The sequence below is a fragment of the Aulonocara stuartgranti genome, assembly GCF_965226115.1.
Source record: "Aulonocara stuartgranti genome assembly, chromosome: 5".
In the NCBI taxonomy this organism is placed as follows: Eukaryota; Metazoa; Chordata; class Actinopteri; order Cichliformes; family Cichlidae; genus Aulonocara; species Aulonocara stuartgranti.
Window position 1 is genome coordinate 27,830,871 of NC_138943.1, and position 25,937 is coordinate 27,856,807.

Here is a 25,937-nt window from a genome sequence, read left to right on the forward strand (position 1 = left end):
CAATCAACATCTAACTTAATAACGACTGACATTCAAAACACAATGGGAAGTTATTTCACGCATGTTGATTTAAAAGTTTTTCTTTATAAACTTTTCAGATAAATTCACACTCACTCCTCGTTTGACCACTACCAACTACTTTCATATCTAGGCTCATACATATAGCTCTCAATGAACATTTAACAATACAGCCCACAAGCAAACGAAAAGATAAAAACACAAAATTGTTTTTCTTGAGTAGATGTGATGTACCAAGAGCATCAGAGGAACAGTGGCTCGGCCAATCAAAGTATTTTGATAACTCATTTCAGATACCTTAAGATTTACTTAAAAGAACATTTGTGTAGATGCATGTAAATAAAAATGACAGTAGGGATTAGGAGTGTAAGTGGCCCACTTTATAGCTCATAGTTTAACAGTAGGTGATACCGTTTCCCTTTGGAGTTTCCTTTAACTACTAACTTTGTTCAGTTTGCACATTGCTCTTCAACCTGAATTCTGAGGTTATGTAAAGAGTTGTCCTCATTTGAACGTCTGCACCTGTATGACCGCAAATGTGTTTTCTGGTTGTATAAATACAATCATAAAACATACACATGTACACAGTGCACTGCAGACTAATGAAGTGTTAAATCTGCTGTGGTGCAACACATGTGCCAGGCAGTATTTGTTGTATTTTTATCATTTCATAATACGTCTTACACTGAACTTCTGTACAGCACGTTGTCAGTGGCTTTATTTCAACTTTTGTGCCTGAGAGTGAGAACACACAGAGAGCTTCTGAAGTAATGAAATGAATAAGCTTCTGACATCTAGGAGCTTTTATTTTCAGTACTGATGAAATGGATGAAGCTCAACAGTGCCAACCAGAGACTGCTAAAGGGATGACAATCTATCAAGTCCATGCCAGATGCACGCATCCATAATCAAATTTACCTTAGTGATGAGTTAAGAGTACTTCATAAACAAACAGTGCTAAACATTACAGCCATCAACTCACTGTACACACAAACCAAACTTATTATAAAGTGTCATAGTATAAAATTAATGCTGAATCTCCTCCAGATACAAACGAAATACATTCATTTCTTATACACATACAAATTGACTCTACATGGCTAGCCAGCTAGCAAACTTGTATAAGAAAACACTTTTCGGTTATTAGAGCAGATATAGAAAAGGCCTTTGCTACCTGCTGACAGGATTTTTTTAAAATCATTTTAATATAGCTTATTATTATTTTCAATGTCATGCTTATAATAAATGTTTGCCAAAAGTAGTCCAGAATACTGTTCACTTCAGCTGCTCCTGCAGAGTTTAACACCCCAGAATCGAGTCGTCCCACAGCTTTTCCTCCTCTGTCCTAGTGTCTGCTTTCTCTTTTGCCTTCTTCTTCTCTTTTCTGTATTTAGGTTTAATGGACTCATCCTCTTCACCCTCCCTTTGCTTAACATTAATTTCAGTCTGAATATGCAGTTCAGTCTCTTTGCTATTCTTCATCATGACTTCTGGCTTTAATTTGTCCATAACTTGATCTCCTCTTTCCACTTTAAAGTTTTCCTTAAGGGATTTTCTTTCTTTTCGTCTCCACTTGCCATGAATTTTTGACTTTTTCCTGCTCCTCTCCTCCTCCGACTCAACAGATTGCTCTCTTCTTCTCTCCTCTGAGTCATCATCTCTTTCCCTCCTCTGGCGTTTCCTCCTCCTCTCCTCATCCCTTCCTCTCCTCACTCTCTCCGTATGGGATGTTTTAATCTGCCTCTTTTCTCTGTGCCTATATTCACTATGATCACTGTCACTTTCACTACTACTGGAGGAGGAATACGAGGAGGAGGAGTAAGATAATGAGGTAGTACAGGAGGAAGAGCTTGACCTTCTCTGCCTTCTTCTCATGGGCCAACTAGTGAGCGGTGGAGGACCTGAGTTACGAAGAACTGGAGGAGGATAGTTGTAGTTTGAGGCACGTGACGGCAAGGGTGGGCCCTGAAACGATGAACACCCCATTTGAAGTGGAGAGTAATGACCAGAGTGGGACTGATGAGGAGAAATGGAGGTAGGAAGGAGGTTCGACACAGGTTTATTTAGTTCCACCATATTCTTCCTATTTATTACTTCCCGTTCTTCAGCTTCATCTTCCTTTTGCATGGTATCCTGAGGGAGGACCTGATTAGTCTTAGGAGTGATTCCACGAGCCTTCTGAACCTGAATGTAATCAGCCAGTTCATCTGCAAATGTGCTGTACAGTTTTTGCTGGGATTGGCATAGATCGATGACCTTCTTCTCCCTGAGCAAGAACACATAAACTTGAATTAGGCTGCTATTCAATCAGATAAATGGTGATGAAAAACCTACAAAATATAGCCTTAGTAAACCACAGAGGCATTCTGAGGTTCCTGCTTGAAAATGACATGCCCAAAATGAATTCATTATCTCTCTACAATTACAAACTCCCTGTAAACCAACTTGGTATCTAAATTAAGCTAACACTTGATTTGTGTCAGGTTGTTACAGGTTGCGATTCCTTTGTATATTTATAACAGTGTTATTTTCATATTATTTAGTGTCATCACAAATAATTACTTCTTGCCAAAGGTAAGCTGAAGTGCAATGTAGTAAATATTACACTTTAAAAGTTGACATTGTCTTCTTAAACTTACTTTATCTGGTGTTTGTTTCCCTGCATGTGGTCCTGGTACATCTCCACAGAGTTAAATTGCATACTACACATCTGACACATCAAGGAACTGCCTGGAGAAAAAGATTAGAAAGAAGAGAGATTTTTTTTAAAAATCCAACAACTTTCAACGGGCCAATAAAGATTTAGTAAAGTCATTTTTCTACTGTTTTACAAATTCTGGTTTTCTCCAAATCATTCATGCCATCTCCACAAAGAGATGCTGTAGCGCTTAAAGCTGAAAATAAAAAACAGGAAACTGCTTTATTAAACTTTCTGACATTCTGGCTCACCTGATTCAATCCCCTCGAGTCAGACTTATCAGATTAAAGTCAGATTATTGTTATAATAATAAATAATAACAAAACCACAGAATTATAGCTAATCAGACTATCTGAATCACATCCATACTTACTGTAATAATGCTACAAAGCCAACTTCTATTTGATTATCTCCTATTCACCCACCTGTGCTGGGATAAATCTTCACTGCTGATGTAGATGTTTCAACTAGATTTTTCACTTTTCCCTTCAGAACTTCCTGTTTCTTTTTCCCTTTCTTGTTAATGTTTCTGTCCTGGTTTCAGGCTGCTGTGGTGATTTTTATTAAATTCCTGAAGGATTTAACGCTCTTTGTATTATCCTGTTTGCTCAAAGGCAAAAAGTTACCTTGCTCTACATTGTGTCCTAGCTGTTTGAGCAGCTCCTGTCTGGCCTGATTCCTCTGGTGTTTGCGTCCACTGTAGTGCTGCAAGGCTACATGGGGATTCGTGAAGGAGGCAGTACACAGGGCACAGTACTTGTTGGGATCCTTCAAATCAACCTCTGTGCTACATGTAGCACTGGTGACTGCTGGATCCAAATCATGCTCCACAACACCCTCTGAGGATGGTTTTTGCTGAGACTTATCAGGATCCTGTTGGAGACCTGATGAAGCACGCACTTCTGTAGACTTCTCTATAAAATGACAGTGAAATCATGATGTCAACATATCTTCCTTACTGTGTGTAAATATCAAAATCTACATCAAGAAAATGCTTTTTGCATCACAGAGCTCAAACTTGCCTGATAGGTGAAGACTTTGTTTACGAAGATTTTTTGTATGGACTTTGCCTTCATAGTGTGATCTTGCCACCACAGGTGAGCTAAATACCATGTTGCAAAGCTCACAGAAATGATCTTTATCATTACTCATCGTCTGCTGCAAAAAACAAACAAAAACTATAAACTACTTATTTTATGAATACAAGATTGCTTTAATATACCCCTCATATTCTTTTGAGAGGGATATTATTAAAGCACTAATACTGTAGCTCTGATATTCTTCACTATTGGATGCTTACATTAGTTTGTCCTCACTCAGTTCTCATGATTACAGACAAGAGACTCCATCTGACAGAAAAAGAAAACTTAAACTTGGCCACTAACCTGGGCGCCTGTTGACTTTTCTGCTTTTTTGGTCTGCAGGTACAGCTTGAGTTTCTGAGCGTGTTTCTTTCCCTGCAGTTGGACAACATGTGAGACATTATTAGAAAATATTTTACTTATGGCAGGTCTAATTAAAGTTGTACTACGGTGCTATGATTTGTGCCTGGAGGATAAAACACACCTCATAGTGAGACAGCCGCTGTGACTTAAACAGCAGCACAGCCTCACACACATGGCAGTAACTGTCTGTAAGGAGACACTTCAGTAGCGCCTCTTCAGCTTTGTTTCCTGTGCGGCAGAATACATGAAAACTTATTTAAACATGAAGCACAAACGAAACACTATTAAATTATTAAATTCACATAAGAGAAAAGTTTGTCCAATACAACTTCCATTTTCTCAGTACACAGAAAAAAAAGGCTGAATCTTTAACTTTCACACAACCTTTATTGGATCATATATTAACCTATCTAATGGTTCTTTTTCAAAACAAACTAATTTGTTTTGTAATTTGTTAATTTATACAATATGCTTTGCCTTAGTGTGGCAAATCTCATTCAACATTTACAATGATTTTAATATGACCTGCTAATTCTACAAAGGTCTACACAACTGGGGAGTTGTGAATATAACCACTTAAATACATATTTCTATTAAAACGTTCCCCTTATGGAAAAGTTTATTTATCATTTATGAGGGAAAAGTAAGATACACTTTTATTTTTTTTAATCTTCTAAAACTATTTCCGCTCAACACACACTTCCTAAAGTAGCATGCAACACACATGTTGACACATACTGCATATTATATTGCTAGCCCATAACAAATTGTTACTTGATTTCTTCCATTCTGCAGATTCTGGTTGAGATGCAATAGCTGATTCACTAGTGGTGCATTCAGTGCCAATTAACTAAAAGTAGACGTAAAAAAAAAGAAAAAAAATATGTGACAACTTAAATACCCACACATAAAACAAAAAAGTTAAACTAATTCCTAAATAAATAAAAAATAGATGACAAATTACCCTTTTGTTGCAATACCTGTTTAGTGATTTACTTTTAAAAAGTACAGTTTAGTGATGACACTCACGCATGTGGATTAAATATTAAGTTTTACAAGCAAAGAAATAACTTGTCTGCTCGGATATTTTGATAAAGTGTGGCCCAGAAACAACATTAAACCACACTGAATGAGCATGATGTTTCTGTGTTATTTCAACAACCTAACTGTTCAGCCAGTCTTGTATTGCTCATATTTTCAAAACTTTGAAGGACATTTTGCAACACAGAAATATGAAATTTATTAAAGTGAAATCAACGAGTACAGTGCTGATACCAGTAAATAACAATGTTTAGGCAAGATTATTGATGTTGTAGGCTGTACTGAACTAATCATAGGACATGATGACTGGTGGAGACTGAATTTCTGTTAGAAGAACTAAAATTGTTAACTACTTTACTTCAGTAGTTTTTTTAAATTAAAAAAATAACTTATTTAAAATATCTGCGTTTGTCTCAAATGTAAACACATGCACTTGCAGAGGTGCTTATCATGAAAAAATTTTCTAATTGAAATTACGGGACAGTCTGATATACTTATAAATACTGAAAATTACTATGAAAAAGAAAATAAGGCAATCAAAGGTGATGAGGGTTTACTTTTAAAGTGCTGAGTATCAACACTGGCATCCTACATGAAGTGCTGTGAAGCACATATAAAGGACCTCAGGACAATTAAACACTAAAAGGTGTTTAAATGCAAGAAATAAAAGACTGAAACAAGTACTCTATATGTACTCACTCTGATGCTCCTGAAGAATTTATGTGCACTGATATATTTCAAATATTGTACTTACCAAATGACTTTCCATTTCCATTTATTATCCTTTCACCTTGAGAACACTGTTTTAGTTTACTAATGAGTTTAACCGGCACAAAAAAGGTGGATGCCAACTTTAAGTTTTAGCCTCAATGATGCTTCAGGTGCTAAGGTTTGCAGTCCTTAATATTGTTTTTTTTTTTTTTAAATGGCGACATTTCATACTAAGTTTACAATTAGACTAGCTTTCCCATGTAGGATGAAATAAATTATGTCATCCACTTAACAGTTTATGGCTTCTGCTGCTAAAACCGGTTAGTCGACGAATCGGTTAGCATTAACTACCGGTATATGGAATCATTTAAAGGGACTGTTTCGTTTCGTGTGGGGGTCGAACTTGCTGGTACTAGCTCTGAGACAAACAACATAAGGAAAAGTACCCTAACTGTTCATGGTTTAATCATCAAGCTGGGCCAAGGGTAAGAGGGAGATTTTCGGGGCGATAGTTTCTACTATCCTCCTCGTAGAGACCGCTATAAAATTCTGAAAGCCCCTCACGTTAAAGCAGATTAACGTTAGGCAGCCGACGTTAGCAAATTTAGCTAAGCAGCTAACGAGCTCACTAGAATAATGAGCTGGCTAGCCACATAGCAGAAAAGCTAACAAAGGCGCAGCAGGTAGGGTGCCATACGGCTGAATTTTCACATTCTGAAGACAACTCACCTTCAACCTGGGTACTATCTATTTTATTGTTTATTACTTTGTCAGCACCTGTGACAGAAGTCGCGTTAGGGATACTGGCAATGTTATTTTGAGAGTCTGACTCCGCAGTTAGCGAAGTACAGCCACTTGTGTCGTCCATCTTTTTTTTTCCCTACCTGAACGTGCATGCGCAGTAGTATTGTAGTCCTGGTACAGGAAAGCTAGTTTTAATAACTTACATCCTCCGTATTTTTTCGTCTTGTGTATTTTAAAGACTTGTTTTCATGAAAATCCTTTAACGAATAATCAGAAACGGCAATGGGAAAATCTCTCTGTTATGCTCAAATGATTTACTTCTTCTATCGAAATATCTAAAATCACGACTCTGCGCATGCACAGCAGGACCCGGATCCTTAGTATGTAAATGAAACTGATTCATATTTATGTATTTGCTACTTTTTTATCATCTAAGAAGTCAGTGTTTTCTCTCTATGCCTTATATTCATATCATTAGCTGCACCAAAAATGAAGAAAAAAAAACAAGTTAATATCAAAATAGATATTTTATTCTGGGACATCATTTTCACATCGAAAAAAACAAGACAAATTTACTGACAAACATTACAAACAGCAAGGCCAGATGATCACAAAATCACGTCAAGGCAGAAATACAAAGGAAGTGGGTTACTATAGAAAAGCCGTCTCTGGAAAGATGTCACTTTCTCTTCTGAAGCTCTCTGGCTAAGGCATCCAGCTGTGGAAAGAATTTAGTATGGCATTAGACTAATACACAGAAATCAATACAGGCTACACACAGATATGCACACTATGGCTGGATAAGCACAACTTCACTAATATGTGTATGTCAGTCAAGAATTTTCAGTCAATGTCAGTCAGATTTCAGAGTAGACAAAATCTCATGATCATATGATCATAAGAAATATACTGATGGCAAGACATTGTGATTCAAGTACCATTAAACATGCTACTGTTCATCTCTGCTTTTCTCACTTACAAGAATGTTTCTCAGGATACTCCTCCTCTGGGGTCTCAGGTAGCTGCATTCCCCTGCTTCACACAGCTTAATCTCCTCTGAAATCTAAGAAGCAAAACAGATTGAGGTTAAGGGATAAAGGGTATCTTCATTCTCAACAGAAACTACTCAGTGATTGGTTAAATTATTCACACAAACACTTATCCCAACCTCTGATGTGCCAAAGGAGTCCAGCTCCCTTTTTCCTCCAGGATACCAACCATGGGACCAGTGCTGGGCAAAGGACAGCTGAGCCCCCACACAGAGAAGCAGCCCCAAGAGCAAAGCCAGTCGAGACACACACATGATATTCCCACCTAGAAGAATGGACATAGAGTTAGTTTGAAAAATATTTGAAGAACACATTCTTTATTGAGAATTTCCTGCAATAAAAGCTAAAAAGAAAAGTGTTGTTAGCTGCAATAAAGTTAATTTTAAGATCTGAGCTAAAACATTTCAGTGCAAACTTGCTATATTATTATGGATGCTGGCTATCATTTCAGGCGAACATCCAAATTTTTCACTGCATTTGGAAAACTTTTACATAACATCACTTTAAGCCAGGGGTGTCAAACGTAAGACCCGCAGACCAGAATCAGCCCTGCAAAGACTCCAATCGCGGCCCACTGGATGGCTCTGGAAAACGTGAAGGAACACATACATTTTTGAACTTTTTACTGCATTTTCACAAATTTTACAGCTTTTCCCACTTATAAAGAAAAATGAGTTTGACATCCCTGCTTTCGGCGCTTCTATCATTTACTCAATTTTGAGTACAATATTCTAGTTGTCCTTTGTCATTCTGAAAGTAAATATTGAAAGTATCAGATCTTGAATCGAATAATAGTTTTAGATAAACTACTAAAACTGGGCAGAAATGTAGTCATTTGTCCTTACCTTAGTCTTAGATTTCACAGCTTTATCAGTCCAAGTTTCCCTCAGTGTACCTGCAGGGGTTCACTTCAAAATGTTCTTTTCCTTTGGTGGATTTAGTGCTAAAATCAGCTTGCGGTACAACCGAGGTGTTTTACTGAAGAGATTCTCTGCTCCCTCTTTCTTCCCCTCAATATATAGACCAATCCCCCAGCACACATCATTGTCTTCCTTATTCTTCCCCGCCCATTTTTGACCCCTTTGACTCCCTCTTCTTCTAAGGGGTCAAATGAATCATCCATGGGGACGAGACGTACATGCGGTCCGACCAATTCCAATTATCATCTGTAAACAGCACTGACACCCATCTATACCACCAATATCCTCTTCTACACTATGTCAATTTAAATAAGACATTCAAGTCATTATTAGTGAGATCCATCATCATTCTGTCACAGTCAGTGCTCATTGAGGATAAACCTTATACACGGTCAGCTTGCTTTCATTACTGGCTCTCAACAGGGAGGGCCTTTTAAGTAAGAATGCTTAGCCATACAATGTCTGAAGCTTCAATTTCCTACTTTTTACACCAGTATTGACCACAATGAACCACCACACGTTTTCTCTCTGACCTTGCTGACACCTCAGGGGGATCTGATAGGAAGAGGAACAAATACACTGGATTCCTGACCAATCCACAGGTGACATTATTGTCAATTAGAGGAGAAAAGGTATTTATGTTTCAGTTCACACCCAGGAAGTGACTGCATATGTTGCTACAGATGTAACATAACTCATTAGACATAATCAGTCAGTGGTAGATGCTACAACAGGCCAAGCTGACCATTAATAAAATCAGTACATTTTGATGTAAAAATTTAACCTTAATGGCCAATTCGTTTTCCCATTGCCTTATTCATCAAATACTATAATTAACTTAGAGGGCTAAGTTTGGTCATTATTAATGTATTTTTTTCACCCTACGAAGCAGAAATGAAACCATTTTCACTAAAGGTATTTCCTTTACATATTTGTGTGTATTATTGTAGGGTTCTTGCAATATGAGGCAACTGATATGAGGTGGCTGATGTGATTATATATATATAAATAAAATTGAATCTCATGTTGGCGCGTAAGTGAAACTAGCCCCGTTTAAAAATGGATATCTGCAGATTAGGCTCGACAGTGAAAGGTTTGTTGCTAAACATCCAGTTCTTTCAGTAGGTGTTGCAGACTTTGTGTTAACATTTTTGACTTAAAGCTGCCTCTTAAATCACAGCATTTTTCAGCTCTTGATATAAAATTAGGAATTTCTTGTCAGTGTCAATAAAAATAAATACTGTACCCATCACACCGAGTAATATTAGGGTTAAGGGTTAACTCAGTACTAACACTACCAAAAATAGTCGCTTTCCATTCTTTATACCTTTCAATACTTCAACAACACCAGTGAATGAATGGTGCAAAGGGTTCGATATTGACTGGAAATCTTTCAAGAGCAGGAGTGCCTGATCCTTAAGGTAACCACAACCCATAGTCAATTATTTGGCACCACAGCACCAGCATTAGTTATTGAGAGGTGAGCTGTACATGTGCGTCAGATCATCGTGACTTTAAAGAAGCAGAGAAAACGTGGACGCACAAATTGTACTTAGAGATGGGATGTATGCTGACAAGAGGTTAAAATCTCAAGCACTTTATTAGGTTTGAACAGTATCTTGCTTAGAAAGGCCATTTGGCATTATATAATTATATATAATTTTATCATATATAATTATATATACATATATTCAAATGTTGAATAACAAAAAAAACCACAAGAAACAAACTTAGGCAAAATAAAAAATAGGATTTGCTTAAGACAATCATACCAAATTAAAAAATGGCCGAAACACATCTGTAATACATTTGAAAATGGTCCCGATACAGTTCAATATACATCTTTAAAAAAAAATTACAGGAGGGAATAGAAAATAAAATAAGCAAGGCAGCAGACAGGAATGAATTATAAATAACCTTACATTATGTACAAAAGCGGAGAGGGTGTTGACCACTGGGAGGAATGGTTCAAGAGGGAAAGTGAAGGATAAAAAGGAAGCAACAAGTGAGCGGAGATGAATAGGAGACAAAGAGAAGGTGATGAGAAGAGAAAAGTTGGGCAACAGTTTTCTGCTGTCTCCCTTTCTAGAAATGGAGACCGTGGATTGAGTTTCATAAGGGCATTCAAAACGCTCCAGTGGGGGAAAACTCCTGGAATAAAGGGATAAAACAAGGGTAACTGGTTTCCCTTGGTGGTAAAGGATGCAAATCCTATTTCTGTGTTTTAGTTCTACATTCGGGGTACCAACACTTGATTACTAGTCATGGATCCCACGTTCAGCTGATATGGAATGAAATTAAAATACTATGCATTTGAAAAAAAATAAAATAAAGGTGTCAATGTTAGTTTGATGTACACAAGCACGAAATCCACAAATATACAACTACAGGGAATGTGAAAGAATAACTGACCCACACTTGGTTCTGGCTCCCTCAATTTGTCACACAAAAAGGATTTGTCATTGGTCAACAGGTGAAACATGAGGAAATGCATGCGAGTTAAGAAAACTCCAGGGATGATTCATTTGTTTTGAAAACCTACCCGTGAGGCACTTCATCAGTTCACTTATAATAACAAAATTAACAAAATATTGGGTCTCACAGTTTGGCACAGTGTCATGTTTTGTGGTCAAATTGCAGTGAGACATGATCACATGATTGAAACGTGCACAACAAACCCCTGTAATTTAAGAACAGACAGTAACGCTAAGCATCCCCTCTTCTATAACCTGATGAAACACCCAGTGAGTGTCAATGTAAATAAATGAAAAACATAATGGAACCTAACCAATCGTGTTAGCACTTGTGATGCTTTGGAACAAAAAGACCTGAAATGAAGAACATGACCCACTCACAGCCAACAGTGATTTGAGTGACTGGTCAGCTTAGCTGTCCGCTACTTTTAAGTAATCAGCCTAGGGCTTTGAGACCTGAAAACCCTTCAACAGATCAAACACAGTATAGTCACCATATTGTAAAAATCAAGGCCATATCTTTTTGACCTTAGCTCTCATTTGGTTCTGTACTTTTTAAGGGCTTTACATTTGGTGCAAAGAGTGCATAAGTGTTCAAACAATCAACATTGATGCGATCAACCCTTCTCAAAATTTATTATTTTTAAAAACGATATAGCCACTATCAGTTTGACACACTTGATTGTGCTCCTTCTTTTAATAAAATAAATTAAATAAAGGAGTGCTAATGTAATGTAGATTATACACAAGTATGGGTCTGTTTACAGTTAAAAGCTACAATAAGAAACACTGAACTAGCTGGAAAATTCTAAAAGAAGGAGGAAAAAAAAAGATTACATTTTTTATTACAGTCTTTTAAAATCCAGCTGTGGGATCATATCTGAATACCCTGACTTTGGTGGAAGCCAGTACCACTTGAAGGTGACACAGCTGCAGAGATCAACTCAAGTTGAATATGTTCAATTTGTAAATTTAAACATCCTGGCATCAGTCATTTCCTGAGCGGACTGACCTAAAACCCTGCGGTTAACAGACATCATTTATCTTTTATTACAATCAAAAAAGGGCATGGCCTCAATGTTGACCTTGGATTAAATAAAAACACTGTAGTTCAAGTCTGAGCGCCATCCTACGACATTCATTTAAAAAAAGCATTGCATGGCACATTTCCTCTTTTAAAGTAACAACAAATCCATTTTTGAGAGAAATTGTTAGCAACAGCATTCGAGTAAAAGAAAACATTCCTCAGTTATCAATATTCATGATGGGAATTAAAAAGGCATCGCTCTGAAGGAGTGACAGCGCAGTCTCGTGACCCGACGCCAAATATTTAAAAAAGAAAAGGAGGGAAAAAAGACAGTAAATCCCAGCAGGCTCAAAGGAAAACTATAAACCCAGACAGAAAGGAAATACAGTCTACAAAATTTAAAAAAAAAATACTGAAGTGCTTATGTAAACAAAACAAATGCTGGGTATTGTTGATTTGTATGATGCAATAATGAGTTACTGTTTATGATTTGGCTCGCCAACATCATCAACATTACTGCTGATACCGTAACAGACCCTAGAACGTCATATAAGCCTTAATAAAACTACATGTCTTGAGTGTACGGGGCATATAAAATCTCAATGTTTTAATTAGTGATCCTTGGATAGCTCAAAAGTTTTGCTGTTCTGAACGTCTAAAGATGAAAGTCTCCAGACTCCAGAGCTACATACCCGACTAAGTGAAGGACTTTGGCACTTTGCAGACACGAGAAAGCGATGTGGAACCACGCCACAGCGCTCTCTGCCAGCTTGTGCTCCAGTTCAAACACACACAGACGCTCAAAGAATAATTAGCGGCTCCTGGTATTTAGGGTGTACGTTTACACGTATTAAAACCTGAGACTATGAGCTACATCAGAGATTCCGATCTCCAGTAATGAGCTACCTCTGAACCCCTGAAACCTAACAGAGAGAAACTGTAACTGGCTTGGAAAGCTGTTTGTTTTTTTTTTTGCCAAATCGAGGCAACCGACCCAATGTAGAGAAAAACTGCTTGTGTGAATGTCTGAGGAGTGAAAAACAGTTCAGGGTCTGTGGGTGAATGTAGAAACTTCTGCTACCACACAAAGTTGCTACAGTGTGGCTCGGGCAAAGTTTAAAATGTTTTAGGTCTCTGTCCCCAAGGTGTTTACAAAAAATAAAAACAAATGGTTGTTGTACATTAGCCACCAAAGCATTAGATTTATAGTCATATATATTTATATATTTATACCAATAAAATACATTACAGGTGCCACCCTAAAATGCAGCCAAACTCAAAACTGTGTCTAAAACCATAATAATAAAATGCAACACAGTTAGGTATATATATACATATTGGGGAGGGGGGGTGAAGATGGAAAGCAAAATAGGGGTGAAGGGCTGTATTAACATCATTACAAAATATTCAAGAAGGCATCTCAGTTTTTTTCTCTGTCCAGCTGCACTGCCCTGTTCTGTCCTTTGGGAGGAGACCTCTTTTCCCTTTTCCTCCGGGCAGTTCAATCCCATCCACAGATCAAGCTGTGATGAGTTTTTTGTTGTTGTTTTTTCAAAGATCCATCAGATGGGGATACGCAGCTCTCTGCATGGCAACATACTGAATGTGTGTGCTCTGGAGCGTGTATATGCTTTTATGAAGTGCATGTGGATATCTATTCATCCATTCATCAATGGCAGGTCCCTACTTGAAGTTGGCATAGTCAGAAAAAGCATCAATGTATTCTTGAACCACTTTGTAGCAGAACTCGTACTGCTCCTGCAAAGGGGAGAGAGAAAAAAAAACAGCTACATCAGCTGGAGCTATCAATCTGTGACAGTTCAGTCACTGAAGTCATCGAGCCCACAATCTGAGAGGCACTGCGTACTCTCAGGCTAGCAGCTTGTCAATCAACCTGCTTTATCTCCCTTTTTGACTCTTGAAAATACTGACTTAGTTTTTACAGATGTCACAGAGCAAGAGAGCCAAGGGTCCCTTTTCTCATAGACCTCTACAGGACAACGGAGGCACTGGTCAATAGAAAGAATGTGGGTTTAATACTCTTCCACATTAGCTTCAGTTTTCAGACCCAGAAGCTACATACGCCCCTTTTCTACTAGGAACTGCAGTATTACCCACTCAGCTTGACTCGACTCAGTTTTTAGGGTTTTCCATTAAGCGTCTACAGCCAGCTGAGTCTGAACATTTGAAACACCTAAACAAGATCAATAAGAGCATCTTTCAAGGAAGTCAGTGTGATGAAAGCAAACTCTCCTCATCAAAGACAAACTTGCTGCATAATGGGGCATTATAATAAATGAAAAGTTCAAGTTCAAGTGTAATAAGTCCTTACCAGTGTCTGCACCATGTGGGGTCTCTGCAGTCTGAGGCTCTTCACTGTCTGGAAGACATCCAGGATCCCTTCTGCTTTCACCCGCTCCAGAACTGTACTCAATGCACAGAAAGTCCCCGTCCGGCCAGCACCAGCACTGTAAACACAAACACAGCCAAAAATGCAAACCTCAGTATGCACGCTGGAGTCCGAGCCTGCAGAAATAACACATGCAAATAACATTTGTTTTGAGCGTACTTGCTAGAAACAAAAAAAGGGTAGGAACTGATCTGGGAGCAGTTAAAATATCATAAGGAAGAAGAGAACAATTAGTCTGAGCTGTTTTTTCCTGTGGTTTGTTTAGAGGAACAGTTTCCCAGCACCTACAATTGCAGGGCAGTTTAGAAGTGTACAACAGAAAAAAATGTAATTATATTAATGTTACGCATTTATCTCCGTAAATTTTGTTAGACTGGCACATACAAATTCAAAGGTTAGGGGTTTGTGTGTGTCTGTATTTTCTTACCTGCAGTGCACAGTGATTGGGTGGTTGCCAGATTGCTGCTGTTGTCTCTGCACTGCAGCAATTAAGTTGATCATGCCTTTACCATCAGTGGGGATGCCCACCTCTGGCCAGCCATGGAAATGGAATTGACGCACTACTCGAGTCTTGTTCTCCTGGAAAGATGGATGATAAAACAGATAATAAACAGATAATGTGTTTGTTCCATGTTAGAACTGCTCGGTTGTTTTATAGTATTTCATCATTTCATTGAGCCCTTTATTACCCTGGTGTTGGTGACCAAGAGGTCACGCACTGTGTAACTCTCGTTCTCTTCCTCTCTTTTAAGCTCAATTGTGATGTCTCCATGGGTCACTGCTGAATCACTGGGCCAATACTGAGCACATTTCTCCTATAGGACACAGGACATGGAAAAAAGTCAAATAAAGGTTGATGACATGTTAGAAGTCATAAAATACCAAGCAGATTTAAAATGTCAGACACATCTGAAATATATGCTAATTTTTATATTGTATATGTAGTACTTTAGTACTGCATCCATCTACTTGGAACACAGAGAGAACATTTATTACACATTAATTACAAAAACTAAGGAAAAAAAAATGAAACTGAACTGGTAACGCTGGAATCTTTATTTCTAATTCTGGCCTTTAAAAAGGGATTTACCGTTACTGTTGAGCTTTCCAAAAAAAAAAAAAAAAAAAGAAAAAGTTGCTTTTACTTGCTGGGAATAATTTATAGTGCAGTTAATAGAGATTCATGATAAAAACATGTCCACTGGCAAAATAACAGTTCTGCACATGTACTGCAATTTGTACAATGCAAGCCAGATGCACACATGCAGAAACACACCGTTTCACTTCACAATTCACCCCAGAATTAAGATGTTTCTAATATCAAAGTAGTACAGTTATAGGTATCACTGAATTGAACAGTACATGTAAGATTTTATTTCCCAACAAATCGAGCGTTTAATGGAGATAAAACAGTTGACTGAAGTTGCCAGCCTGTCATATGTAATGTAATTAAAAGTGACCAGTGATAAGAGGGTCATTTCCTCACTTCCTATTCGCCACTGAACTGTCAAAATCCAGTTGATTCACAGTAGAAGAAATGATCTTTGAAAACGGAGACACCAGTGAGAGCGTGCACTCAAACTCTCGCACTCTCAGTTGCTGCTTTTTTAGCTTGCTGTGTAGTTTTGTGTTGTTTGTGCATAAGGCTTTATACTGTGAGAGAGACAGTCAACAGCAGTATGTGTGTGACATAATATTTGCTAGTGTCTCACAAGAGAAATGTGACGCCACAAGTAATACATTATACAAGACTGGTAGCATCCAGTTGGAATCAGTCCCGATATCAATATTCTATCTTTACCAGTTACTGATTCGGTATCTAATACCAGATCAATAACTGCACACACACAGACACACACAGAGACCTGGCCTCTCTCCTCCAGCTCAGTGAGCATGACTATGGAGCAGCTTCTCCACTCCCAGATCATCCTCCAGAAGTCCTCTATAGTGTGTTGCAGGGGCCCCTGGCTCGCCATATAAGCATCCTTCTGACGATAGCCCTGTTACCACAAGGAGGAAAGAGACAGGAGTGATGTCCACGGAGAAAAAGTTTAATGATGCAAAAAAAGAGAGAGAACAAGAGCGGAGGGAAAAAGGTAGATGTAAAAAAAACCGATCGATTGCACGCATTAATGAAATGAAATGCTCCACTCTAATCCGGACACTGTTACACTCACATCAATGAAGGAAGCATTGACATAGTCGGTGTTCTCCTCTCCTCGTTTGACTGGAATGATCACTCTGTTGAACTCGTCTGTTAGAATAAAGGAGAAGCATTTCTCTTGATTAATGGAAAAAGCTTTAAGCGTTTGCACAGGAGCATATGCATTAATAAATACGCTGTTTTTATGCATTACTAATTCATATAGGCGCCAAATAAAAACCCACACCGCACAACTAAAATAGCTCGACTCACATGGAATGATCTGCAGAACTCTGTTCTTCTTCATGTTGACAGGAAGGTTGCCCGTTCTCATCTTGTCATTTTGAATCTTGATGGATGTCAGTTTCTAGAAATTACAAGATAACAAGCAAAAGTTTAAATTACTTTGAACTTCACAATATTACTAGTAGGAACCTCAATTGATACAAAATAATGCAAAAAGGAGGGGAGTAACAGAGAATAATTTGTCTACGGAAGAACACATAAGCAGACCTTAAATTCAGCCTCCAGACCACTGCAGCCAGCTCCAGGTGAGGGCGCATAGAGTTTGGCCAAGTGGGATTCCAGTGAGGTCACCTCTAACTCTGTGTCTCCGTACAGATAGTGCTCTAACAGCGCTTGGAAGATAAAAACGTACTGCATCTGTGGGAGAGAGTGATGATTGTGCAGAGCAAGACGGAATAAAAGGAAATCGTGAATAAATGACTCCGATACAGAGTTTTGATAATTCAGTAGTTAGTGTCTAGGTTTTTGCTTCTGCATTATAATCATGAATCTACCGTTGGTGCTTTGTGTTGATACTCCACTTACATCTGTCTGAACCATTTGACAGCGTTGGGCTCTTATCCTGGTGACAAAGCCAAACACGTCCACCTTCTTTTCCGCGATCATCATGTCCAACATGGCATCGATCACAATAAAGGTACCAGTCCTCCCCACACCCGCACTGACAGAAGGAAACATGATCTTGTGAATTGCAAGTAGTGTGCAGAGAAATACATAACAAAAACACAGTGGGCGGCGTGAAGCACACCTACTTACCTGCAGTGAACAACAATGGGCCCAGCATACTGGGGGTTGCAGGCCTTGACCTTCTTTAGGAACTTGAGCATTCCAATAGGGGTGAAGGGCACCCCGAAGTCTGGCCAGCTGGTGAAATGGAACTGGGTGATGAGGCGCTGAGGCTTCTTCCCAGAAACATCTCCTACCTGAGACACAAACAACACACACCATAAAGTAAACCAGAATATATAAAAAAAAACAAAACACACACAACAAATTTCACAGTATGTACAGAACAGACTTTACACTGATAAACCAGGCATGGAAACTTATTCTGATAATAAACTTCAAAACAATGAGTAAAGCTCAACAGTTAAAGGACAAGCATGGTACCTGTTGGATGCAGAACTTGCGGATGGTGTAATCCACTAGAACCATTGTGTCTTCTACAGACACCCGAATGTTCCCATATGTCCAGCAGCCCTGGTCCGGCCAGTACTGAGCACACTTACACTAAAAAATACAGAGTGATTCGAGACAAAGCACATGCGTAAAGAAGTGCATGTAATGAAACACTCAGGTATTACAGTATTGCTGTAGGATTAACAGAACAAGTACAGTAGAGAAAACAAAGACAGGTTAAGTCATGCTGTGAAGGTCTTTGCATAAGGACTCATACAAGGGGGGCTTTAAAGGAGCACTCAATTTACCATCTTAACTATATTATGAATGTGGATACAAATGCAATCGTTCATATGTTAAAAAGCTGTTATAACATCACATAAATCAAATTAGCTCAAAAGAAGCATCATCATCATCATCATGTGTCCAGCTCTCTCACCTCTTTTCTCTCCTTCAGATTGGTCACCATGACTATTGTGACTGTGTTCTGCTCCCAGATCATACGCCAGAAGTCATTTACAGTTTCCTCCTTTGGCCCTGAGAGATTGAGACAGATGAAGCAATCAAGAAGCACAATCAGGTTTATTATTAGCGAACGACGGCACAGTTTGTTTCTGCCTGACTGCAACTGCCAGCCTCACCTTGAGCTGCAATAAACTTGTTCTTCTCTTGGTAACCCTGCAGAAGTAAAAGGCCGCGAGGACACATTAGCATGACACTGAATAAAATGTGATCGGTAAAAAGCAGAACTGTGGAAAAGAAGCTCAATGTATATACAAACATTTATAAATGAGGCATTAATAAAGTCAGAGTCTGGGACTCCCTCCAGAGATGAGAGATGCACCCTGGAGTGATCATCTGGGAGAGAAAGAATGACGCATGTTAATTCCACCTCAGTTTAATTGTGACTTTTTTCTTTTTGAAACTACGAGATCTGTTTTTTGTGTCAGTCAGTATCAGTCTGAGAGACGAGGTTTCACTTACATGGCAGGATATTCACATATCTGTTCTTTTCTTTATTCTCTTCCTTAGAGGCAGCGTCACACGTTGCCTGAATGGGGCAGACTGGCAGTGCCTAAAACAGGAGAAGAACACAGACATATTTATAGACAGCAGAGATTTGCATCAGTGTGACCATAAAGATAATTTCCTGCTCTTTTTGCCAACTGAACCTAATGCACATCACAAACTCATTTAGTGTGACTGCACAGTATGGTCTGTGCATTGATCAGGATTCATCCTTATTTATTCACCACAGTTTAGCTGCCTACTTTATTTTAAAACACTTTTAAAAACCTATTTGTTGTCACTTAATTTCAGGTCTAGTTGAACAAAGTATCCTGGCTTTTATAATGCAAACAGTCTTATTTGCTTCTTTTATTTGGTTATAGTGTATGCTTATTTTTGATTTAGTGACTGTTATGTATAGTCTATACCTAATATAAACTGTACAGCATGTTGGTCAGCTGAGCTTGTTTAAAATGTGCTTTAGAAATAAACTCTCATTTTGTGCAAACAGGGTTAACTATTTAAGCCAGTGGCTCCTTAACCTTTTCTCTTCAACATTTCTTCTTCATGAAATGGAATCATCAGCCTTACATTTGTACTGCTACCACGTGGAGTGACTAACACGGCTCCTTACCCTTTAATCCATTACTTTTCCTACATTAAATGTAATTATGTAACAACTGAGTCTCATGTGGCTCTAAATTTACTGGAGACTGTGCCTCCAGAATTAGCCAAGTCTAAATATGACTTTTGAACTGTTACTTGTCCTTTAATACAAATATCTATACTTTTTCATTTAAAGTTTTTCATTCTGATTTACTAATTAAACCAACAGAGTTGCATGCTATCATAGAGTGCTTGCTTGAGTGTGCCATACATTAAACTCCTCTCTGAAGAGCTTGTTGTCATCAGCCATGCGACGGTTCATTTCTTCCTCCAGCTTGTCCACGGGAAGCGGCGGGTACTTCCTGTTTGTACTGGGTGAGCGGGCCAATAGCGGCACACTCTGGAGTTCTGTAGCAATGAGCAGGAAGGGAGGAGGCAGGAGCGAGGAGAAGGGGAAGGAACGGGAGGGGTGAGACAGGTAGAGATAAACACATGGGTAAGAGCATGAGACTAGAGATGACTTACATCATGCAACACTGACTTCATCATTCACTGTCTTTTCTTGAAACGCACAGCAGAGGGCGATGTGAGTCAGCGCTGCAACATATAGGACTAACTGCAGCTCTGCTGATTAGGTAATCACAGTGAACAAAAGCTTCCTCCAGCAGTGAGCCAGGGAAATGTTATCAGTTGGGGAAGTAAGATCAATCTAAGCTTATCGGGGAAAAAACACTGACTAACAAGTCTGGTCAACCTGGCTGTGCATGTTTGCCCAAATGACCCAAATCAAATAAGCTCAGTATTTCACCGAGATTGTTGCCGTATCTGTCAACAAATACAAAGCACACACAAACACACAGTCACCCAGAGCTGACAAGGGATGCGCGATTGCTTTTACCTGTGTCGTCTGACCTGCCATTGGTCAGTCTGAAGGAGTTCGAATGGCTCCCTGCTTGTTTGTACTTCTTAAACCTGTCGATCAACAAAGATCAAAGTGCATTTTAACACAGATACACACTCTTACTTGATCTCGCTCTCTCACAAAAACACACTACTTTTGTCTCACAGCAGAATGGCAGTCAGTCATTGCCATGGTAACAGCAGCACCTCAGGCCCTCACCACAGGTCTCCGTGTCTGACAAACATCAACCGTAGTTTACCAACCTGAGCATGTAGAGGATTATGATGATGAAAATGATGACCAGCAGGGAGGACAGGGCCACCATCACGGCTATGATCGGCATGTCCCCAGCATCTTCGTCACCTACACGAGGCACAAAGGGAAAGGGCAGAATAACCGATAAATGCACAGAATTTTCGGGGGAGGGAGTCAACACCTGATCTGATTCAGTGCTTTGGTTAGATGCCAAATTCCAAAACCATTACTAAATTATTCTCGTGTTCTGGTGGGCCATAAAAGCATGTGCTGAACTTGCTAAATGTGAATGCTGATTAGCTTAACGTCCACATTTAACAGCAGACATGTTGTGTTCTTGGTGCACAAAATGTGTAGAAGAGTAATGTTACCAACACACCAAATATAACTGATGTCAAAGAATAGGTTGAGGCACTAAAGTTCTCTTTCGACATTCAAAAACTCAAAGCTGATTCACAACTTAACAGCTGGCAAATCAAACAACTGCCTTTACTGCCAGAGTAAAAAAAAAAAAAAAAAAAAAAAAGGAAAGCACAATCACGAGCAAATCCAAAATTTGTTGTATGTAAAGAATAAACACAATAGCACGTTGTTACATGTAATACTACAGTGAAGTTCTCAGTGGTTCAGGGGGAAATTAGGCTAACTCATAAGAGAGCAGAATAGCTAATGCCCCCTTGTTTATAGAGGGTGACAATCTTTATATCTACAAAAACAAGCAAGGACATTTTCACAGGACTCTATGCTGTCCAGCAGTGAGCAGCCAGGAGCTGCTAATTAAAAGCGCTTTATTAACTGATCATCAGCAAGTGTGACCAACTATATATAAGCAGAACATCTGACAGTTTGTTGGTCTGAAGCCACAATCTTCTCAGAAATAGATGTCTAATAAGCAGAGACCTTGCAAAAAAAACCCAAGAGCTACATCTCAGACTCTACTCGAGCCTCAATTAGCATGTTAAATGTTAAAGTTCATGACAACGCAAACAGAAAAAGAGTGAACCAGTACAGTTTGTTTGGAAAGGCTGCCAGGAGAAAGCCTCTTCTCTTTAAAAAGAACACGGCAGCACAGCTTAGCTTTGTAAAGTTGAATCTGAACAAACCACAAGACTCCTGGAACAATTTCCTTTGGAGAGATGACACTAAAGCCGAGATATTTGGTCATAGTGCAATGTTTGGACAAACAGGTTAATCAGCATTAACACCTAACAGCATAACTGTCAAGCACAGCAGTGGAGGGGTGAGGATTTGGACTTGTTTTGCAGCCACAGGACTATGAGCACCTTGCAGTCACTAAGTGAACCATGAACTCCTGTATAAGTATTCTGGAGTCAAATGTGAGGCCCTCTAACTGACAGCTAAAGCGGGTCCTCCTCTGTTGTCTGCCAACAGTGAGCTCGGACTCTTTCAACATCATCCTGCACTTTTCCCTTCCAGAATGGCCGTCCATGTTAATATTTCATTGCATGGCTTTAAGAAGGAAAAAGCCACAAATGGAGAGAGCAACAGGCTGTCCCTTAAGAATAAGCAGAAATCACAGTTTAACTGTGAAGGTCAAAAACTGGTTACACCCAAGATGACAGCACACACAGGATGATGGTATAAAACACTGAAACTTTAAAGAGGTTTGCTGTGAATTCAATCTGAATTATTAAGAGCAAATTTTAAGCACTTTTTACATATCAAGTCTCTACAAGCCTCTATCCTGCTGTGATGTTCGTGACTAGCAGGAAAGGATTGCAGTCACATTGCCAAGTTACCTGTTCTTCGTGATGTTACTGGGCTGTTACTTGACATTTTGTATACGTCACCACCATGTGCAAAAGTTACTATTTGAAGACCCTGTGGTCTTCTGGTGACCTTTCACTGCCACAGTTGGAACAAAAGACATGAGATTTGCCCTAACAACAAGGGTCGTTTGGTGTGCAAATAATGGCTGCCGTTTGTGTGTCGATGACTCGGCAGTAAGACACGTTAGGGCCAAACAAAAGGAGAGGATTTTCTAGAAACCTGCACTGTGGTGATCACAATGGAAAGACAACGTCAGCTCTTCTGCGGGCTAAATTCAAGAAAGTTCTCAACATTGCAGACAAACTATGCTGCAAAGAATGCATCATTTGACTTCTAGCTCTGTACACACTTTCTGGGAGAAGTATTTTGGAACGACGCCCAGTTGTGTTGCTTATTCCTCGCACAATTCCCAGGACTTTTCAGTGTTCCCCTTCGGACAATGTCTACATTGAACAGAACAAGAGCACAACAGGCTGTGAGTATCATGTGGAACTGACACAGCCTTGACGGATCTAATGCCATTTACAACTGCTTGCAACTTTCCACACAAAGCTCACAGACGGCCAGAGATAGACAATAGAGCAATTACATAACACCTGTGAACCCATGATGATTATGTCAGACATGCCCTACAGTGCTGTGTAGCCACATTTACATTGACCAGGACTTAAGGTAGCTTGATGTGTATTGGAACCCCTATTGGAACATCTACAAACACATCAGGTATGTGTTGTTGTACCAAAAAAATCAATTAAATTAAAAAATGGTCAGCGGATGCTTTCATTATTCCATTTTTATTTCAGAGACTGGTAGGAGTGAAATTAAAAGAAGCAGACATTTTGTTATTCATTTATGAATCTAACAATTTTATGCTAAAGTAGAGATTTTCAAGTAAATTGGAAAGCACTCCCATTACCCTTCTAGCACCCTTCTACCCTTCTAGCAGGCAGTTTTGCAAAATTAGGAGGTAATAAAAGACTTTTTTAAATACACAGAGCACCTTCTAATTCTAACTGTAAGTGATAGCTAGATGGAAAAATAAACTCAATGAACAAGAAGCCAACAGGACACAACGATCATGTTGCTACTGACAGTTTAATGCATCCAAGCCTGGTTTTAGATTAAACATCTTGTAACTGTGTGGCGCCATCGGGGTCTGTGGGCTACTCTTGGTTATGCTATTGTTGGTCAATTTTGTTGCCGTGCCGAAGACCGAAGTTATAACATACAAAAAGCTTCTTTTGTAGTGAAGTAAGCGCTTTTCTCCGGGCTTCTGATGTTTGCTTTATGTAGATGATTCTTTTTATTGCATGTTTCTCCTTGTGGTGAACTTTACTTCTCTTTGATGCAATCTTTGCCAGCGTTCAGCATTCGACTCGTGTGTAATGTCATCACATGTTTTATGGATGACTGAATGTTGCAAGTTACATATCTATAATTTTAGACTCTTCATAGGTAAATACCAAATACGTGCAATAGACTTAATTCATAGTCTAATACTACACTTCATATTCTGGAAAAAATAAATACAATCCAACCTGCTATTATTACACCATTATAATGATCTTCCAAATCAACCAGTGACGTTCGACAGTGACTGTTATACTTCTCTGTAATTTCGTAATATGAATAATTAATGTGAAAGAAAAGGTTGGTGGTCTCGTGTTTCACTTGCAGGGGTATTAGCAGGATTTTCAGCGCACAGACACGAAGCTAACACCAGAAATCTCCCAGGTTTCAGTCTGAAGCTGAACAAACATGCTGTTTATTTAACACAATAAAGGTTCTAATAAATCTCTAAGATTCTGAAGAAGAAAACTTTGTTATTATGTAAAAGTTTTTGGCAGTGAATGCGTGGATGAGTGGTCAAATGCAGGTATGTCACGTCAGGATATTTCCAGCACTGCGACAATGGAGTCTAAAAGCAGAAAAATGTTCAACCATCTAAAATATTAAAGATTGACTCTTGACCAGAAAGCGCACTTGCTTGCTGTTTTCAGCTTCTGCTTTTTTGCACAAATAGAGCACAGCTAAAGGAAAAAAACACCTTGACACTGTGTTTATAAGTAATCCATGATCTTCATTTATTCATGGAGCTGTTCTAATCTAGTGTCGCTGTCTGGTCATATCCAAATTCCCTTATCCTCTTTTGTCTTCTTTTACTCTGCTTCAGGCAGGATCTGTTCATACATAAGAATAAAAATGTGTCGTAGACAATCTGATGCCAGGCAGAAGGCTCTAACTACAGGCATGAAAGCACCAAGAGGCAATTTATTCAGAAGGGACACACTCGCATGGACCTCCATAACACCATCATGGAGCAGAAGAGCTCTCTGATCTTACCCAAACAGTTTGAATAAGGTTTTAAAGTATAACGCAGATTACACAGTCGTCACATGATGATCAGCTGATATGGTTTCTGCTTAGTAACAGATAAAGCCAAACTGATCGAGAGAATAAAATCTAATCAGAAGTGACATATTTACTAAGGTATGAACTTTTAGAATTTAATAATTTCCTACACTTCTCTTAAGACTGAACATCTGCAGTGAAGGTGAAATTATTAACTTCTTAAACACAGCTTTACTCCACAGACAGCTGTGGTTGGGAGGCTCTCATCACTGGTCAGACGAGTTCTAATTTTTCTTCTTTCAGGGCTGCGAAAGTTTTAAAATATTTTTTATAATATATATGTTACATACTATGTTTTATAGCTACACTTTCAGAGATAAGAGATTCAGATGTAGATGGAGTCTTGATGCAATCTAACTGGATTATTTTATTTATATACAGTGTTTGGATAATATGAGAAATGACTCAAGAGCAGTTTCATTTGTAATTTAAGAGGTTTGACAAAAATATTGGATTCATTGTTTAGGAATTACAATCATTTTCACAAGGACTGATTTTAATACTTAATGTGTTTTCTGTATTATTGTAGGGTCAATATAAGGTGCCTTGAGGTGACTGTTGTTGGGATTTGGTGATAAATAAATAAAATTAAATAAATATGAATTGAAAATCTTTTGCCATAACTTATTACAATTACTGAAATAAGTCAGTAACTGTCTGTCTGGAACCCACAGGACGTCACAACATTCAGTGTTCCCTCCCTTTAACTACTCTGCTGGGCCTTTACAGCAGCCACCTCCAGTTGCTGCTTGTTTGTGGGTCTTTCTGCATTCAGTTTTGTCTTCAGTAACTGAAAAGCTTGCTCTGCTGGCTTGAGATCAGCTAACTGATTTGGCCATTGAAGAATATCCCTTTTCTT

The 25,937-nt window shown here is 38.8% G+C and overlaps 3 protein-coding genes across 7 annotated transcripts in view; all 3 read right to left on the reverse strand.

The window, feature by feature from the left end:
• Positions 1-798: 798 nt before the first annotated feature.
• Positions 799-6,894, reverse strand: zmat1 (zinc finger matrin-type 1). Of its 4 annotated transcripts, XM_082532271.1 has the most exons (8): positions 5,957-6,619; positions 4,936-5,011; positions 4,283-4,389; positions 4,102-4,173; positions 3,739-3,874; positions 3,343-3,630; positions 2,658-2,748; positions 799-2,284 (listed from the first exon to the last, which is right to left on the reverse strand). In XM_082532271.1, the coding sequence occupies exons 1-8, from the start codon at positions 5,975-5,977 to the stop codon at positions 1,318-1,320; spliced, it is 1,758 nt and encodes a 585-aa protein (XP_082388397.1). In that variant the 5' UTR covers positions 5,978-6,619; the 3' UTR covers positions 799-1,317. The 4 variants fall into 4 exon arrangements, with proteins under 4 accessions (XP_082388397.1, XP_082388398.1, XP_082388396.1 ...); XM_082532272.1 differs by lacking the exons at positions 4,936-5,011; positions 5,957-6,619 and adding an exon at positions 6,798-6,894; XM_082532270.1 differs by lacking the exons at positions 4,936-5,011; positions 5,957-6,619 and adding an exon at positions 6,643-6,788.
• Positions 6,895-7,241: 347 nt separating this feature from the next.
• On the reverse strand, positions 7,242-9,000 carry gnrh2 (gonadotropin-releasing hormone 2). The gene is made up of 4 exons (XM_082534904.1): positions 8,552-9,000; positions 7,826-7,971; positions 7,637-7,720; positions 7,242-7,375 (listed from the first exon to the last, which is right to left on the reverse strand). The coding sequence occupies exons 2-4, from the start codon at positions 7,958-7,960 to the stop codon at positions 7,337-7,339; spliced, it is 258 nt and encodes an 85-aa protein (XP_082391030.1). The 5' UTR covers positions 7,961-7,971; positions 8,552-9,000; the 3' UTR covers positions 7,242-7,336.
• A 1,207-nt stretch (positions 9,001-10,207) lies between these two features.
• The window catches only part of ptpra (protein tyrosine phosphatase receptor type A), a 31,186-nt gene continuing 15,456 nt past the window's right edge, over positions 10,208-25,937 (reverse strand). For both annotated transcript variants that reach the window (XM_082533984.1, XM_082533983.1), the window contains exons 5-22: positions 20,884-20,983; positions 20,618-20,691; positions 19,991-20,127; positions 19,090-19,180; positions 18,887-18,963; positions 18,747-18,783; positions 18,545-18,642; positions 18,097-18,216; positions 17,743-17,909; positions 17,512-17,647; positions 17,194-17,343; positions 16,954-17,047; positions 16,715-16,791; positions 16,403-16,537; positions 15,227-15,352; positions 14,965-15,116; positions 14,460-14,595; positions 10,208-13,885 (exon numbers count right to left, since the gene is read on the reverse strand). In XM_082533984.1, the coding sequence (XP_082390110.1) occupies positions 13,811-13,885; positions 14,460-14,595; positions 14,965-15,116; positions 15,227-15,352; positions 16,403-16,537; positions 16,715-16,791; positions 16,954-17,047; positions 17,194-17,343; positions 17,512-17,647; positions 17,743-17,909; positions 18,097-18,216; positions 18,545-18,642; positions 18,747-18,783; positions 18,887-18,963; positions 19,090-19,180; positions 19,991-20,127; positions 20,618-20,691; positions 20,884-20,983 (1,982 nt within the window). In that variant the 3' untranslated portion in view covers positions 10,208-13,810. The remainder of the gene's footprint in view (positions 13,886-14,459; positions 14,596-14,964; positions 15,117-15,226; positions 15,353-16,402; positions 16,538-16,714; positions 16,792-16,953; positions 17,048-17,193; positions 17,344-17,511; positions 17,648-17,742; positions 17,910-18,096; positions 18,217-18,544; positions 18,643-18,746; positions 18,784-18,886; positions 18,964-19,089; positions 19,181-19,990; positions 20,128-20,617; positions 20,692-20,883; positions 20,984-25,937) is intronic.

Bases quoted from the DNA above. Each gene is read 5' to 3' on its own strand.
- zmat1 (XM_082532270.1), bottom strand. From the start codon at position 6,781: ATGGACGACACAAGTGGCTGTACTTCGCTAACTGCGGAGTCAGACTCT. The intron at 4,390-6,642 runs GTGAGTTGTCTT...TCTGCCGCACAG, and splicing joins AGATAGTACCCAGGTTGAAG to GAAACAAAGCTGAAGAGGCG. The intron at 3,875-4,101 runs GTTAGTGGCCAA...TGTTTTTTGCAG, and splicing joins AAAAGTCAACAGGCGCCCAG to CAGACGATGAGTAATGATAA.
- gnrh2 (XM_082534904.1), bottom strand. From the start codon at position 7,960: ATGTGTGTGTCTCGACTGGCTTTGCTCTTGGGGCTGCTTCTCTGTGTG. The intron at 7,721-7,825 runs GTTGGGATAAGT...TTTGCTTCTTAG, and splicing joins ACTCCTTTGGCACATCAGAG to ATTTCAGAGGAGATTAAGCT. The intron at 7,376-7,636 runs GTAAGTGAGAAA...TTCTTTCCACAG, and splicing joins GTATCCTGAGAAACATTCTT to CTGGATGCCTTAGCCAGAGA.